Source organism: Entelurus aequoreus, linkage group LG22 (assembly GCF_033978785.1).
Source record: "Entelurus aequoreus isolate RoL-2023_Sb linkage group LG22, RoL_Eaeq_v1.1, whole genome shotgun sequence".
NCBI lineage: Eukaryota > Metazoa > Chordata > Actinopteri > Syngnathiformes > Syngnathidae > Entelurus > Entelurus aequoreus.
Window position 1 is genome coordinate 36,663,529 of NC_084752.1, and position 17,366 is coordinate 36,680,894.

A 17,366-nucleotide genomic window follows, 5' to 3' on the forward strand; every position below is an offset into this window, starting at 1 on the left:
GTACTGCGGGAACGTCCTCCTGAGAGGAAGCGCCTTCGCCCGCCTGGACTACTGCAAGAACAACTTCAACCACGTGCTGGCCTCCTTCGTCCTGCTGCTGGAGCTCACCGTGGTCAACCAGTGGCACGATATCCTCACTGCTCTGCACACCTTTCCTTCACCTGCACACCTTTCCTTCACCTGCACACCTTTCCTTCACCTGCACACCATGTTTGTGGCCCCCAGCAGTCTTGTTCTTCCTTAACGTGACCTTACTGCTCAGCACACCTTTTTTTCCCACCTGCACACCTTTTTTCACCTGCACACCTTTCTTTCACCTGCACAACTTTTTTTTCACCTGCACACCTTTTCTTCACCTGCACACCTTTTCTTCACCTGCACACCTTTTCTTCACCTGCACACCTTTCTTTCACCTGCACAACTTTTTTTCATCTGCAAACCTTTTTTCACCTGCACACCTTTTCTTCACCTGCACACCATGTTTGTCGCCCCCAGCAGTCTTGTCCTTTCTTAACGTGACCTCACTGCTCTGCATACCTTTATTTCACCTGCACAATTTTTTTTCACCTACACACCTTTTTTTCACCTGCACATCTTTTTTCACCTGCACACCTTTCTTTCACCTGCACACCTTTCTTTCCCCTGTTTACCTTTTTTTCACATGTACACCTTTTTTTCAAATGCACACCTTTTTTTCACCTGCACACCTTTTCTTCACCTGCATACCATGTTTGTCGCCCCCAGCAGTCTTGTCCTTTCTTAACGTGACCTCACTGCTCTGCATACCTTTATTTCACCTGCACAATTTTTTTTCACCTGCACACCTTTCTTTCACCTGTTCACATTTCTTTCACCTGCACACCTTTCTTTCCCCTGTTGACCTTTTTTTCCACATGTACACCTTTTTTTCAACTGCACACCTTTTTTTTCCACCTGCACACCTTTTCTTCACCTGCACACCATGTTTGTCGCCCCCAGCAGTCTTGTCCTTTCTTAACGGGACCTCACTGCTCTGCATACCTTTTTTTCACCTGCACACCTTTCTTTCACCTGTTTACCTTTTTTTCACCTGCACACCTTTCTTTCCCCTGTTTACCTTTTTTTCACATGTACACCTTTTTTCCACCTGCACAACTTCTTTGTCGCCCCCAGCAATCTTGTCCTTTCTTAATGTGACCTCACTGCTCTGCACACCTTTTTTTCACCTGCACACCTTTCTTTCACCTGCACAACTTTTTTTCATCTGCAAACCTTTTTTCACCTGCACACCTTTTCTTCACCTGCACACCATGTTTGTCGCCCCCAGCAGTCTTGTCCTTTCTTAACGTGACCTCACTGCTCTGCATACCTTTATTTCACCTGCACAATTTTTTTTCACCTACACACCTTTTTTTCACCTGCACATCTTTTTTCACCTGCACACCTTTCTTTCACCTGCTTACCTTTCTTTTACCTGCACACCTTTCTTTCCCCTGTTTACCTTTTTTTCACATGTACACATTTTTTTCAAATGCACACCTTTTTTTCAACTGCACACCTTTTCTTCACCTGCACACCATGTTTGTCACCCCCAGTAGTCTTGTCCTTTCTTAACGTGACCTCACTGCTCTGCATACCTTTATTTCACCTGCACAATTTTTTTTCACCTACACACCTTTTTTTCACCTGCACACCTTTCTTTCACCTGTTCACCTTTCTTTCACCTGCACACCTTTTTTTCCCACCTGCACACCTTTTCTTCACCTGCACACCATGTTTGTCGCCCCCAGCAGTCTTGTCCTGTCTTAACGTGACCTCACTGCTCTGCATACCTTTTTTTCACCTGCACACCTTTCTTTCACCTGCACACCTTTCTTTCACCTGTTTACCTTTCTTTCACCTGCACACCTTTCTTTCCCCTATTTAACTTTTTTTCACATGTACACCTTTTTTTCAACTGCACACCTTTTTTTTCACCTGCACACCTTTTCTTCACCTGCACACCATGTTTGTCGCCCCCAGCAGTCTTGTCCTTTCTTAACGTGACCTCACTGCTCTGCATACCTTTTTTTCACCTGCACACCTTTCTTTCACCTGTATACCTTTTTTTCACCTGCACACCTTTCTTTCACCGGTTTACCTTTTTTTCACCTGCACACCTTTCTTTCCCCTGTTTACCTTTTTTTCACATGTACACCTTTTTTCCACCTGCACAACTTCTTTGTCCCCCCCAGCAATCTTGTCCTTTCTTAATGTGACCTCACTGCTCTGCACACCTTTTTTTCACCTGCACACCTTTTTTCAACTGCACAAATGTTTTTCATTTGCAAACTTTTTTTCATCTGCACACCTTTTACCTGCACATCTTTTTTTTCCCCCACCTGTACACCTTTCTTTCACCTGCACACCATGTTTGTGGCCCCCAGCAGTCTTGTACTTTCTTAACGTGACCTCACTGCTCAGCATACCTTTTTTTTTTTCCAGCTACACACTTTTTTTTCACCTGCACACCTTTCTTTCACTTGCACACCTTTGTTTCACCTGCACACCTTTTTTTCACCTGCACACCCTTTTTCACCTGCACACCTGTCTTTCACCTGCACACCTTTCTTTCACCTGTTTACCATTTTTTCCACCTGCACACCTGTCTTTCACCTGCACACCAGGTGTGTGGCCCCAGCGGTCTGGTCCTTCCTTAGCGTGAGCTCACTGCTCAGCAGCGGCTTCGCCAGCGTCACCCACGCGTGGGCCAGGGTCTACTTCGTCCTCTTCCACGTGGTGGTGGTCATCGTCATCATCAAGTGGGTAGTCGGCCTAGCGTTGGTCGCCGTGGCAACGTGACCCGTCTCCTCCCGGTGTGTTTCAGCATCTTCGTGGCGTTCGTGCTGGAGGCCTTCTTCGTGGAGTACTCTGTGGACAAGAGCCGCCTGCAGACGTCTGTGGAGAAGAAGATCCAGGAGCTGCAGCTGGGCGTGACTCAGTGCGTGCGCACGCCGCCACCACCTGTACACCTCACCTCCTCACCTGTTTTCCTTTGCGACGCAGGGACACGCCCCCAGACCACCTGCTCCACGCCATGGAGACGTCTGACCACCAGCAGGACGCCGACCAATCGCAGAGCAGCAAACCCAAGCTGATGTTTCAAATCGCCTCCAAAAGTAGGCCACGCCCCCGCCTGTCCATCATATGAACATTGTTATTAATAGTAGTTAAAATATTGATGATGATAATAATAATGTTAATAACATTGATGATGATAATAATAATGTTAATAACATTGATGATGACAATAATATTAGTAATAAGATTTATGATGACAATAATAATAGTAATAACATTGATGATAATAGTATTGTTAATAACATTGATGATGATGATAATAATGTTAATAACATTGATGATGATAATAATGTCAATAACAATGATGATGGTAATAATCTTAATAATAATAATAATGTCAATAACAATGATGATAATAATAATAATTTTAATAGCAATGATGATAATAATGTTAACAATGATGATTATATTGTCAATAATGATGATAATAATAATAATGTTAGTAACATTGATACCAATAATGTTAATAACATTGATGATAATAATAATGTTAAAAACATTGATGATAATATTAATAGTAATAACAATGATGGTAATAATAATAATGTTAATAACATTGATGATAATAATAATAATGTTAATAACATTGATGATAATAATGTTTACAATGATGATAATAACTATGTTAACAATGATAATAATAATAATAATACCTCGGATTTATATAGCGCTTTTCTAAGTACCCAAAGTCGCTTTACATGTAGAAGCCATCATTCATTCACACCTGGTGGTGGTAAGCTACTTTCATAGCCACAGCTGCCCTGGGGTAGACTGACAGAAGCGTGCAAGCTGCAATTTGCGCCAACGGCCCCTCCGACCACCATGATGATAATGATGATAATAATATTAACAATGATCATGATAATAATGTTAATAATAATGATGATGATAATAATGTTAACAACAATGATCATGATAATAATAATGTCAATAACAATGATGATGATAATAATGTTAACAATGATGATGATGATAGTAATAATATTAATGATAATAATAATGATGTTAACAATGATGATGATAATAATGTTAACAATAATTATAATAATAATGTTAATAATGATAATAATAATGTTAATAACAATGATAATAATAATAATGTTGATACAATGATGATGATAATAATAATGTTAATAACAATGATTATAATAATAATGTAAATAACAATGATAATAATGTTAATAACAATGATAATAATAATGTCAATAACAATGATAATAATAATGTTAATAACAATGATAATAATAATGTTAATAACAATGATATTAAAAATGTCAATAACAATGATAGTAATGTTGATAACAATGATAATAATAATGTCAATAACTGTTATAATAATAATAATGTTGATAACAATGATTATGATAATAATAATGTTAATAACAATGATGATGATAATAATAATGTCAATAACAATGATAATAATAATGTTAACATATATAATAATAATGTTAACAATGATAATAATAATAATGTTGATAACAATGACTATGATAATAATAATGTTAAAGGCCTACTGAAAGCCACTACTAGCGACCACGCAGTCTGATAGTTTATATATCAATGATGAAATCTTAACATTGCAACACATGCCAATACGGCCGGGTTAACTTATAAAGTGACATTTAAAACTTCCCGGGAAATATCCGGCTGAAACATCGCGGTATGATGACGTATGCGCGTGACGAAGTCCGAGTAACGGAAGTTATGGTACCCCGTAGAATCCTATACAAAAAGCTCTGTTTTCATTTCATAATTCCACAGTATTCTGGACATCTTTTGCAATTTTTTTAATGAACAATGAAGGCTGCAAAGAAGACAGTTGTAGGTGGGATCAGTGTATTAGCAGCGGACTACAGCAACACAACCAGGAGGACTTTGTTGGAGCGCTAGCCGCGCTAGCCACCGACCTCACCTTGACTTCCTACGTCTCCGGGCCGCCAAACGCATCGGGTGAAGTCCTTCGTCCTTCTGCCGATCGCTGGAACGCAGGTGAGCACGGGTGTTGATGAGCAAATGAGGGCTGGCTGACGTAGGTGGAGAGCTAATGTTTTTAGCATAGCTCTGTGCAGTCCGGTTGCTAAGTTAGCTTCAATGGCGTCGTTAGCACAGCATTGTTAACCTTCGCCAGCCTGGAAAGCATTAACCGTGTATTTACATGTCCACGGTTTAATAGTATTGTTGATTATCTATCTATCCTTCCAGTCAGGGGTTTATTTCTTTTGTTTCTATATGCAGTTAAAGCAAGATGCTATCACGTTAGCTCGTAGCTAAAGCATTTCGCCGATGTATTGTCGTGGAGATAAAAGGCACTGAATGTCCATTTCGCGTTCTCGACTCTCATTTTCAAGAGGATATAGTATCCGAGGTGGTTTAAAATACAAATCCGTGATCTACAATAGAAAAAGGAGAGAGTGTGGAATCCAATGAGCCAGCTTGTACCTAAGTTACGCTCAGAGCGAAAAAAGATACGTCCATCGCTGCCTCTCTAGTCCTTCACTGTAACGTTCCTCATCTACGAATCGTTCATCCTCGCTCAAATTAATGGGGTAATCGTCACTTTCTCGGTCCGAATCTCTCTCGCTCCATTGTAAACAACGGGGAATTGTGAGGAATACTAGCTCCTGTGACGTCACGCTACTTCCGGTACAGGCAAGGCTTTTTTTTATCAGCGAGCAAAAGTTGCGAACTTTATCGTCGATTTTCTCTACTAAATCCTTTCAGCAAAAATATGGCAATATCGCGAAATTATCAAGTATGACACATAGAATGGATCTGCTATTCCCGTTTGAATAAAAAAAAATCATTTCAGTAGGCCTTTAATAAAAATGATGATGATAATAATAATGTCAATAACAATGGTGATGATATTAATGTCTAACAATGATGATGATGATAATAATGTTAATAACAATGATGATGATAATAATAATGTTAATAATAATGATGATAATAATTATAATGTTAACAATTATGATGATGATAATAATAATAATGTTAATAACAATGATAATAATAATGCCAATAACAATGATGATGATAATAATAATAATGTAAATAACAATGAGGATGATCATCATAATGTTAATAATAATGATGATAATAATGTTAACAATGATGATGATAATAATAATGTCAATAACAATAATGATAATATTAATGTTAATAACTATTATATAACAATGAGGATAATAATAATGTTAATAACAATGATGATGATAATGACAACGCTACAAAAATAACTACTAATAATAATGACAATAGTAATGATAATATTGATCATGACAATAATAATAATACAGAAATAATAACTAATAATAATAATGACAATAATGATATTAATGACAATAATAATGATAATATTGATAATGACAATAATAATAACAATAATAATAATAACAATGGTAATGACAATAATAAAACATGATAAGAATATTGACAATTATAATAAAAAAACAATGATAATGACAGTAATAAAAACATAATACCAATAATACCAATAATTACATTAATAACGATAATATTGATAATAACAATAATAATAACAATAACAATAATGATAATTACATTAATAAAAAATAATAAGAATAATGACAATAATGAAAAAATAATGATTATGAAAATAATAATAGTAAGAATAATGACAATAATACAAAAATAATGATAATGAAAATAAAAATAATAATAATAATGACAATGACAATAGCAAAAATAACAGTATTGATCATGACAATAATTAAATAACAATAATAATGATAATAATAATGGTAATACTAATAATATTATTAATAATTTTAAAAATGATGATGGTATCAATAATACTAAAAGTATTTAGATTGATGGTAATAACATTAATGATATAATAATAATAATAACAATGATGATGATAATAGTAATATTAATATCAATGATGATAATAATAATGTTAATAAAAATGATAATAATAATGTTAATAACAATGACAATAATAATAATGCCAATAACAATGATGATGATAATAATAATAATGTTAATAATAATGGTAATAATAATAATGTTAATAATGATGATGGTAATAATAATGTCAATAACAATGATGATAATATTAATGTTAATAATGATTATAATAATAATGTTAATAAAAATGATGATAATAATAATGTTAATAACAATGATCAATAATACAAAAATAACTACTAATAATAATGACAATAGTAATGATAATATTGATCATAACAATGATAATACAGAAAACTAATAATAATAATGACAATAATTATATTAATGACAATAATAATGATACTATTGATAATGACAATAATAATAACAATAATAAAACATGATAAGAATAATGACAATAATAATAAAAAATAATAATGACAGTAATAAAAACATAATAAGAATAATACTAATAATGACAATAATAACGATAATATTGATAATGACAATAATAATAATAATGATAGTGACAATAAAAATAAAAATAAATAATAAGAATAATGCCAAATAATAATGAAAAAATAATGATTATGAAAACAATAATAGTAAGAATAATGACAATAAAAATAAAAATAAATAATAAGAATAATGCCAAATAATAATGAAAAAATAATGATTATGAAAACAATAATAGTAAGAATAATGACAATAATACAAAAATAATGATAATGAAAATAATAATAATAATGATAACAATGGCAAAAAATAACAATAATAATGATAATGACAATAATAAAAAATAATAACAATAATGATAATAATAATAATGGTAATACTAATAATATTATTAATAATATTAATAATGATGGTATCAATAATACTAAAAGTATTTATAATGATGGTAACAACATTAATGATATAATAATAATTATGATGATGATAATACAGATATTAATAATGATATCAATATTACTGATAGTAATAATAACAATAACATTACTAATAGTAATGATATGATATTTACAATGATAATAATTATTATAATAATGATATTAATGTTAATGAAAATAGTAATAATGATGATGGTCGTAATTATAATTAATATTAATGTTATTTATAATGGTAATAATGATGACAGTAATAATAACGACCGTAACATTAATGATGATAATAATAGTGATGATGATGATAACATGAATGATGATAATGACAATAACAATACATATGATGATAATATTGACAATGACAATAATGTTCATGATGATAATAGTAGTGATGATAATAACATTAATGATAATAAAAATAACAATAACATTTATGATGATAATAATGATAATGATAATATTCATGATGATATTAGTAGTGATAAAAACATTAATGATAATAATAATGACAATGATAATAAAAATGACAATAATAATGATAATATTGATAATGACAATAATATTAATAATGACAGTTATGAAAAATAACAACAATAATGACAAGAATAATGACAATAATACAAAAATAATGATCATGAAAATAACAATAATAATAATAACGATAATGACAATAGCAAAAATAACATTAATAATGATAATGACAATAAAAAACATTCACAATAATAATAATGACAATAATAATTAAAAAAAGGATAATGAAAATAATAAAAATAATGATAATAATGACAATAGCAAAAATGATAACAATAATAATAAAAAATATTATTGTTAATAAAAATTGTAATAATGATGATGATAGTAATTATATTGATAATGATATTAATGTTAATAATAGTAATAACGATATTAATAAGACTCTTGAACGCATCATAATTAAATGATCCCCTCAACTCCCCCAAAATGGATTAACTCGCTGGAATAAAAAAGACAATATAACATACATCCATAAACGTGGACGCATGTGAAAAAGTGCAATATATTTATCTGTACAGTAACCTATTTATTTATTTATTAATATATGCACCTTATTGCTTTTTTATCCTGCACTACCATGAGCTAATGTAACGAAATTTCGTTCTTAACTGTACTGAAAAGTTCAAATTTGATGACAATAAAAAGGAAGTCTAAGTGTAAGTCTAATAATAATGACAATAATATTCATGGTGATAATAGTATTGATGATAAGAACATTAATGATATAATGACAATAACATAATGAAAATAATGACAAAATCTTCATGATTATACCAACATTAATGATAATATTGACAATATTATTCATGATGATAATAGTGATTATAATAACATTATGATAATAATAATGACAATATTATTCATGATGATAATAATAGTGATTATAATAACATTAATGATAATAATGACAATAACAATGATAATAATGACAACAATAATAATTCTAATAATGATGACAATGATAATTATGATGATAATAATTATGACAACAATAATAATATTCATGATGATAAAAAAATAATGATAATAATGATGATAGTAATTATAAATATAATGATAATAACAACATTGATAATCATAATGATGATAACATTAATAATCACAATGATAATAACATTAATAATGATGATGATAGTAATTATTAACATAATGATAACAACATAATCATAATAATGATAATAACAATAATAATCATGATAGTAATTATAAACATAATGATGACAACAACATTAATAATGGTAATAATGATGACAATAAAAACATTAATAATGATGATAGTAATTATAAACATAATGATAATAACATCGATCATCATAATCATGATGATAACATTAATAATCATAATGATGATAACATTAATAATGATGATAATAGTAAATATAAACATAATGATAACAACATAATAATCATAATAATGATAACAACAATAATAATCATAATGATAGTAATTATAAACATAATGATGATAACAACATTAATAATCATAATGATAATAACATTAATAAACATAATGATAACATTAATAAACATAATAATAACATTAATAATCATAATTATAGTAATTAAAAAAATAAGGATGATAACATGAATAATCATAATGATGATAACATTAATAAACATAATGATAGTAATTGTAAAAATAATGATAACATTAATAGTCATGATAGTAATTATAAACATAATGATGCTAACATTAATAATCATAATGATGATAACATTAATAATCATAATGATGATAATTATAAACATAATGATGACAACATTAATCATCATAATTATGATAACATTAATAAAAATAATGATGACAACATTAATAATCAATGATGACAACATTAATAATCATAATGATGATAACATTAATAAACATAAGAATAACAGCATTAATAATCATAATGATAGTAATTATAAACATAATAATGATATCATTAATAAACATAATGATGATAACATTAATAATCATAATGATGATGACATTAATAATCATAATGATAGTAATTATAAACATAATGATCATAACATTAATGATCATAATGATGACAACATTAATAAACATAATGAGGACAACATTAATAAACATAATGCTGTCCACATTAATAATCATAATGATGATAACATTAATAAACATAATGACAACATTAATAAACATAATTATGCTAATATTAATAATCATAATGATGATGGCAACATTAATAATTATAATGATGACAACATTAATAATTATAATGATAACATTAATAAACATAATGATGACAACATTAGTAAACATAATTATGCTAATATTAATAATCATAATGATGATGACAACATTAATAATTATAATGATGACAACATTAATAATTATAATGATGATAACATTATTAATCATAATGCTGACAACATTAATAATCATAATGATGACAACATTAATAATCATAATGATAACGTTAATAATCATAATGATGACCACATTAATAATCATAATGATGACAACATTAGTAAACATAATACTGATAACATTAATAAACATAATAATAACAACATTAATAATCATAATAATGGTAATAATAAACATAATGATAACAACATTAATAAACATAATGACAACATTAATAATCATAATGATAGTTATTATAAACATAATTATGACAACATTAATAATCATAATGATGATAACATTAATAATCATACTGATGATAACAACATTAATAAACATAATGATGACCACATTAATAATCATAATGATAATAACATTAATAATCATAATGATAGTAATTATAAACATAATGATGATAACAACATTAATAATCATAATGATGATAACATTAATAAACATAATGATAACATTAATAAACATAATAATAACATAAATAATCATAATTATAGTAATTATAAAAATTATGATGATAACATTAATAATCATAATGATGATAACATTAATAAACATGATAGTAATTATAAAAATAATGATAACATTAATAATAGTAATGATAAACATGATGATAACATTAATAATCATAGTGATGCTAACATTAATAATCATGATGATAACATTAATAATCATAATGATAGTAATTATAAACATAATGATGACAACATTAATAATCATAATGATGATAACATTAATAATCATTATGATAGTAATTATAAACATAATGATGACAACATTAATCATCATAATTATGATAACATTAATAAACATAGTGAGGACAACATTAATAATAATAAAGATGACTACATTAATAATCATAATGATGATAACATTAGTAAACATAATGATGATAACATTAATAAACATAATAATAACAGCATTAATAATCATAATGATGATAACATTAGTAAACATAATGATGATAACATTAATAAACATAATAATAACAGCATTAATAATCATAATGATAGTAATTATAAACATAATGATTATATCATGAATAAACATAATGATGACAACATTAATAATCATAATGATGACAATAATAACAAATATAATGATGGCAACATTAATAATCGTAATGATGACAATAATAATAAACATAATGATGGCAACATTAATAAACACAATGACAACATTAATAATCGTAATGATAACATTAATAAACATAATAATGATAACATTAATGATCATAATGATGACAACATTAATAAACATAATGACGACAACATTAATGATCATATTGATGATAACATTAAAAATCATAATGATAACAACATTAAAAATCATAATGATGACAACATTAATAAACATAATGATAACATGAGTAATCATGATAGCACTAATAAACATAATGATGATAACATTAATAATCATAATGACAACGTTGATAATCATCTGGATGATGAAAACAATCATAATGATGCTAACAACAGTAATAAACATAATGACAACAATAATAATCATAATGATAACATTAATAAACATAATGATGACAACATTAATAATAATAACATTAATAAACACAATGACAACATCAATAATCATAATGATGACAACATTAATAAACATAATGATGACCACATTAATAATCATAATGATGATAACAATAATAAACATAATGAGGATAACATTAATAAACATAATGATAACATTAATAAACATAATGATAACATTGATGATCATAATGATGACAACATTAATAAACATTAATAATGACACCATTAATGATCATATTGATGATAACATTAATAAACATAATCATGACAACATTAATAAACAATGATGAAAACATTAATAATCATAATGACAACTTTAATAATCCTGATGATGATAACATTAATAAACATGATGACAACATTAATGATCATAATGATGACAACATTAATAATCATAATGATGATGGCCGCATGAATGATGACAACATGAATATTCACCAGGGTATCGAACAGTGGACACGTTTCTGCAGCGACTGTTTGAGGCGGACCTGGAACAGGAAGAGGAGGGGCAGGAACAGGAAGAGGAGGGGCAGGAACAGGAAGGAGCTCCTCAGCCCAACGGAAACTTCTCCAACCCGACCTTCAGCGCCGTGTGAAGGCTGACCTCTTGTGGCCAATGTTCAAATAGTCACTTTCATTTATTCATAAAGGATTACCTCGCCCCAATGCAGCTGAGATAGGCTCCAGCCACCCCGAGAGGGACAAGCGGTAGAAAATGGATGGTTAAGATATATACACACACATATGTATGGAATATAGATATACATTATAAACATAACACATATATAAATATCAATTATATGTATAAAAAATAATACATATATTGTATGTACACATATATAAATATCAATTATATATATAATTGATAATAAAACAAACATTTTATGTACACACATATAAATATCAATTATATATATAAAAAATAAATATATACATGCACCAGAGTAGTGGAGCTTTACCATGCGTCACTAAAAAGTGGGCGGGGTTTCTTCTTTCCACCACACTTCCTGTTGACAATAAAAATGTTTGGATCTCCAGTAGATTGTCTATGTTTATATTTCAATGTGTTGTTTCAAACTATGTTCAATGACTCTGCTTGTATGCAAAGTTGACTTTCTTATATCTGTAACCTTCCATTCATGGTTGTAGGGCAATTTGCGTTATGTAAAATGTAGTTTATAACTAAAATGTAGTTTATGGTTAAAAGTCAAGTTAAGTTTATATTGTAAAGTTCAGTTCATGTTTAGTTTATATGTTCATATGACGTCATGTTATGTGTAAAATGTGTTCATCATTTATGTCAAGTTTAGTTTATATGGAGTAAAGTTTAGTTTATATAAGGTTTATATTCATATGTCAAGTTTAGTTCATGGTTATATATAAAGTTTAGTTTATATGTCAAGTTTATATTCATATGTCAAGTTTAGTTCATAGTCTAAGGGAGAGCCCCGCCACCCAGCGGAGGCAACTCATTTCGGCCGCTTGTACCCGTGATCTTGTCCTTTCGGTCATAACCCAAAGCTCATGACCATAGGTGAGGATGGGAACGTAGATCGACCGGTAAATTGAGAGCTTTGCCTTCCGGCTCAGCTCCTTCTTCACCACAACGGATCGATACAGCGTCCGCATTACTGAAGACGCCGCACCGATCCGCCTGTCCATCTCACCATCCACTCTTCCCTCACTTGTGGACAAGACTCCGAGGTACTTGAACGCCCCCTCTTGGGGCAGGGTCTCCTTCGCAAGCCGGAGATGGCACTCCACCCTTTTCCGGGCGAGAACCATGGACTCAGACTTGGAGGTGCTGATTCTCATCCCAGTCGCTTCACACTCAGCTGCGAACCGATCCTGTGAGAGCTGAAGATCCTGGCCAGATGAAGACATCAGGACCACATCATCTGCAAAAAGCAGAGACCTAATCCTGCAGCCACCAAACCAGATCCCCTCAACGCCCTGACTGCGCCTAGAAATTTTGTCCATAAAAGTTATGAACAGAATCGGTGACAAAGGGCAGCCTTGGCGGAGTCCAACCCTCACTGGACACGTGTCCGACTTACTGCCGGCAATGCGGACCAAAATCTGGCACTGATCATACAGGGAGCGGACCGCCACAATCAGACAGTCCGAAACCCCATACTCTCTGAGCACTCCCCACAGGACTTCCAGAGGGACACGGTCAAATGCCTTCTCCAAGTCCACAAAACACATGTAGACTGGTTGGGCAAACTCCCATGCACCCTCAAGGACCCTGCCGAGAGTATAGAACTGGTCCACAGTTCCACGACCAGGACGAAAACCACACTGTTCCTCCTGGATCCGAGGTTCGACTATCCGGCGTAGCCTCCTCTCCAGCACACCTGAATAGACCTTACCGGGAAGGCTGAGGAGTGTGATCCCACGATAGTTAGAACACACCCTCCGGTTCCCCTTCTTAAAGAGAGGAACCACCACCCCGGTCTGCCAATCCAGAGGTACCACCCCCGATGTCCTCGCGATGCTGCAGAGTCTTGTCAACCAAGACCGCCCCACAGCATCCAGAGCCTTAAGGAACTCCGGGCGGATCTCATCCACCCCCGGGGCCTTGCCACTGAGGAGCTTTTTAACTACCTCAGCAACCTCAGCCCCAGAAATAGGAGAGCCCACCACAGATTCCCCAGGCACTGCTTCCTCATAGGAAGACGTGTTGGTGAGATTGAGGAGGTCTTCGAAGTATTCTCTCCACCGATCCACAACATCCGCAGTCGAGGTCAGCAGAACACCATCCTCACCATACACGGTGTTGACAGTGCACTGCTTCCCCTTCCTGAGGCGGCGGATGGTGGTCCAGAATCGCTTCGAAGCCGTCTGGAAGTCGTTTTCCATGGCTTCCCCGAACTCCTCCCATGTCCGAGTTTTTGCCTCCGCGACCGCCGAAGCCGCACACCGCTTGGCCTGTCGGTACCCGTCCGCTGCCTCAGGAGTCCTATGAGCCAAAAGAACCCGATAGGACTCCTTCTTCAGCTTGACGGCATCCCTCACCACCGGTGTCCACCAACGGGTTCTAGGATTACCGCCACGACAGGCACCAACTACCTTGCGGCCACAGCTCCAATCAGCCGCCTCGACAATAGAGGCGCAGAACATGGTCCATTCGGACTCAATGTCCAGCACCTCCCTCGTGACATGTTCAAAGTTCTTCCGGAGGTGGGAATTGAAACTCTCTCTGACAGAAGACTCTGCCAGACGTTCCCAGCAAACCCTCACAATGCGTTTGGGCCTGCCAGGTCTGTCCGGCATCCTCCCCCACCATCGCAGCCAACTCACCACCAGGTGGTGATCGGTAGAAAGCTCCGCCCCTCTCTTCACCCGAGTGTCCAAAACATGAGGCCGCAAATCCGACGACACAACTACAAATTCGATCATGGAACTGCGGCCTAGGGTGTCCTGGTGCCAAGTGCACATATGGACACCCTTATGTTTGAACATGGTGTTCGTTATGGACAATCTGTGACGGGCACAAAAGTCCAATAACAAAACACCGCTCTGGTTCAGATCCGGGCAGCCATTCTTCCCAATCACGCCTCTCCAGGTTTCACTGTCGCTGCCAACATGAGCGTTGAAGTCCCCCAGTAGAACGAGGGAATCACCCGGAGGAGCACTCTCAAGTACTCCCTCGAGTGAATCCAAAAAGGGTGGGTACTCTGAGCTGCGGTTTGGCGCGTAAGCGCAAACCACAGTCAGGACCCGCTCCCCCACCCGAAGGCGGAGGGAAGCTACCCTCTCGTCCACCGGGTTGAACTCCAACATGCAGGCTCTGAGCCGGGGGGCAACAAGAATTGCCACCCCAGCCCGTCGCCTCTCACTGCCGGCAACGCCAGAGTGGAAGAGAGTCCAGCCCCTCTCGAGAGAACTGGTTCCAGAGCCCTTGCTGTGCGTTGAAGTGAGTCCGACTATGTCTAGCCGGAACTTCTCCACCTCGCGCACTAGCTCAGGCTCCTTCCCCCCCAGCGAGGTGATGTTCCACGTCCCAAGAGGTAGCTTCTGTAGCCGAGGATCGGACCGCCAAGTGCCCTGCCTTCGGCTGCCGCCCAGCTCACATCGCACCCGACCTCTATGACCCCTGCTATGGGTGGTGAGCCCATTGGAGGGGGAACCCACGTTGCCTCTTCGGGCTGTGCCCGGCCGGGCCCCATGGGGACAGGCCCGGCCACCAGGCGCTCGCCATCGTGCCCCACCTCCGGGCCTGGCTCCAGAGGGGGGCCCCGGTGACCCGCGTCCGGGCGAGGGAAATCTGGGTCCATAGTTTTTATTTTTCATTGAGGTCTTCGAGCTGCTCTTTGTCTGATCCCTCACCTAGGACCAGTTTGTCTTGGGAGACCCTACCAGGGGGCATAAAGCCCCCGGACAACATAGCTCCTAGGATCATTGGGACACGCAAACTCCTCTACCACGGTAAGGTGGCAGCTCAGAGAGGAGCCGGGTTAACTTATAAAGTGCAATTTTAAATTTCCCGCTAAACTTCCGGTTGGAAACATCTATGTATGATGACGTATGCGCGTGACGTCACGACGGCAACGGAAGTATTCGTACCCAATGTGTCACCATACAAAATGCTCTGTTTTCATCGAGCAATTCCACAGTATTCTGGACATCTGTGTTGGTGAATCTTTTGCAATTTGTTTAATGAACAATGGAGACTGCAAATAAGAAAGTTGTAGGTGGGATCGGTGTATTAGCAGCGGACTACAGCAACACAATCAGGAGGTTGTGTTGTGTTTGAGCTGGATAGCAGACGCGCTACCGTGAGTACAGCTTTGGCTTCCAAACATTTGATCGCTTGCCCGTACGTGCGTGTCGCTATGTGCATGTCACGTACGTAACTTTGGGGAAATATATGTTTCTTGCCGACTCTGATGGCCGCCGGGGTGTCGTCGAAAGCTACAACGCCCGCCGCCGCCGCCGCTCCGTAGTTAGCTTCAATTGTTAAGCTTCGCCAAGCTGGAAATTATTAACCGTGTATTTACATGTTCATGGTTTAATAGTATT

The 17,366-nt window shown here is 34.3% G+C and overlaps 1 protein-coding gene across 1 annotated transcript in view; it reads left to right on the plus strand.

Annotated features, from left to right (window-relative positions):
• Positions 1–13,366, plus strand: part of tpcn3 (two pore segment channel 3) — a 33,531-nt gene extending 20,165 nt beyond the window's left edge. The window contains exons 15-19 of the mRNA XM_062033086.1: positions 1–128; positions 2,690–2,780; positions 2,846–2,959; positions 3,025–3,137; positions 12,783–13,366. The exon at positions 1–128 is cut by the window's left edge and continues 89 nt beyond it. Coding sequence (XP_061889070.1) covers positions 1–128; positions 2,690–2,780; positions 2,846–2,959; positions 3,025–3,137; positions 12,783–12,937 — 601 coding nt within the window. The 3' untranslated portion in view covers positions 12,938–13,366. The remainder of the gene's footprint in view (positions 129–2,689; positions 2,781–2,845; positions 2,960–3,024; positions 3,138–12,782) is intronic.
• The last annotated feature ends 4,000 nt before the right edge of the window (positions 13,367–17,366 follow it).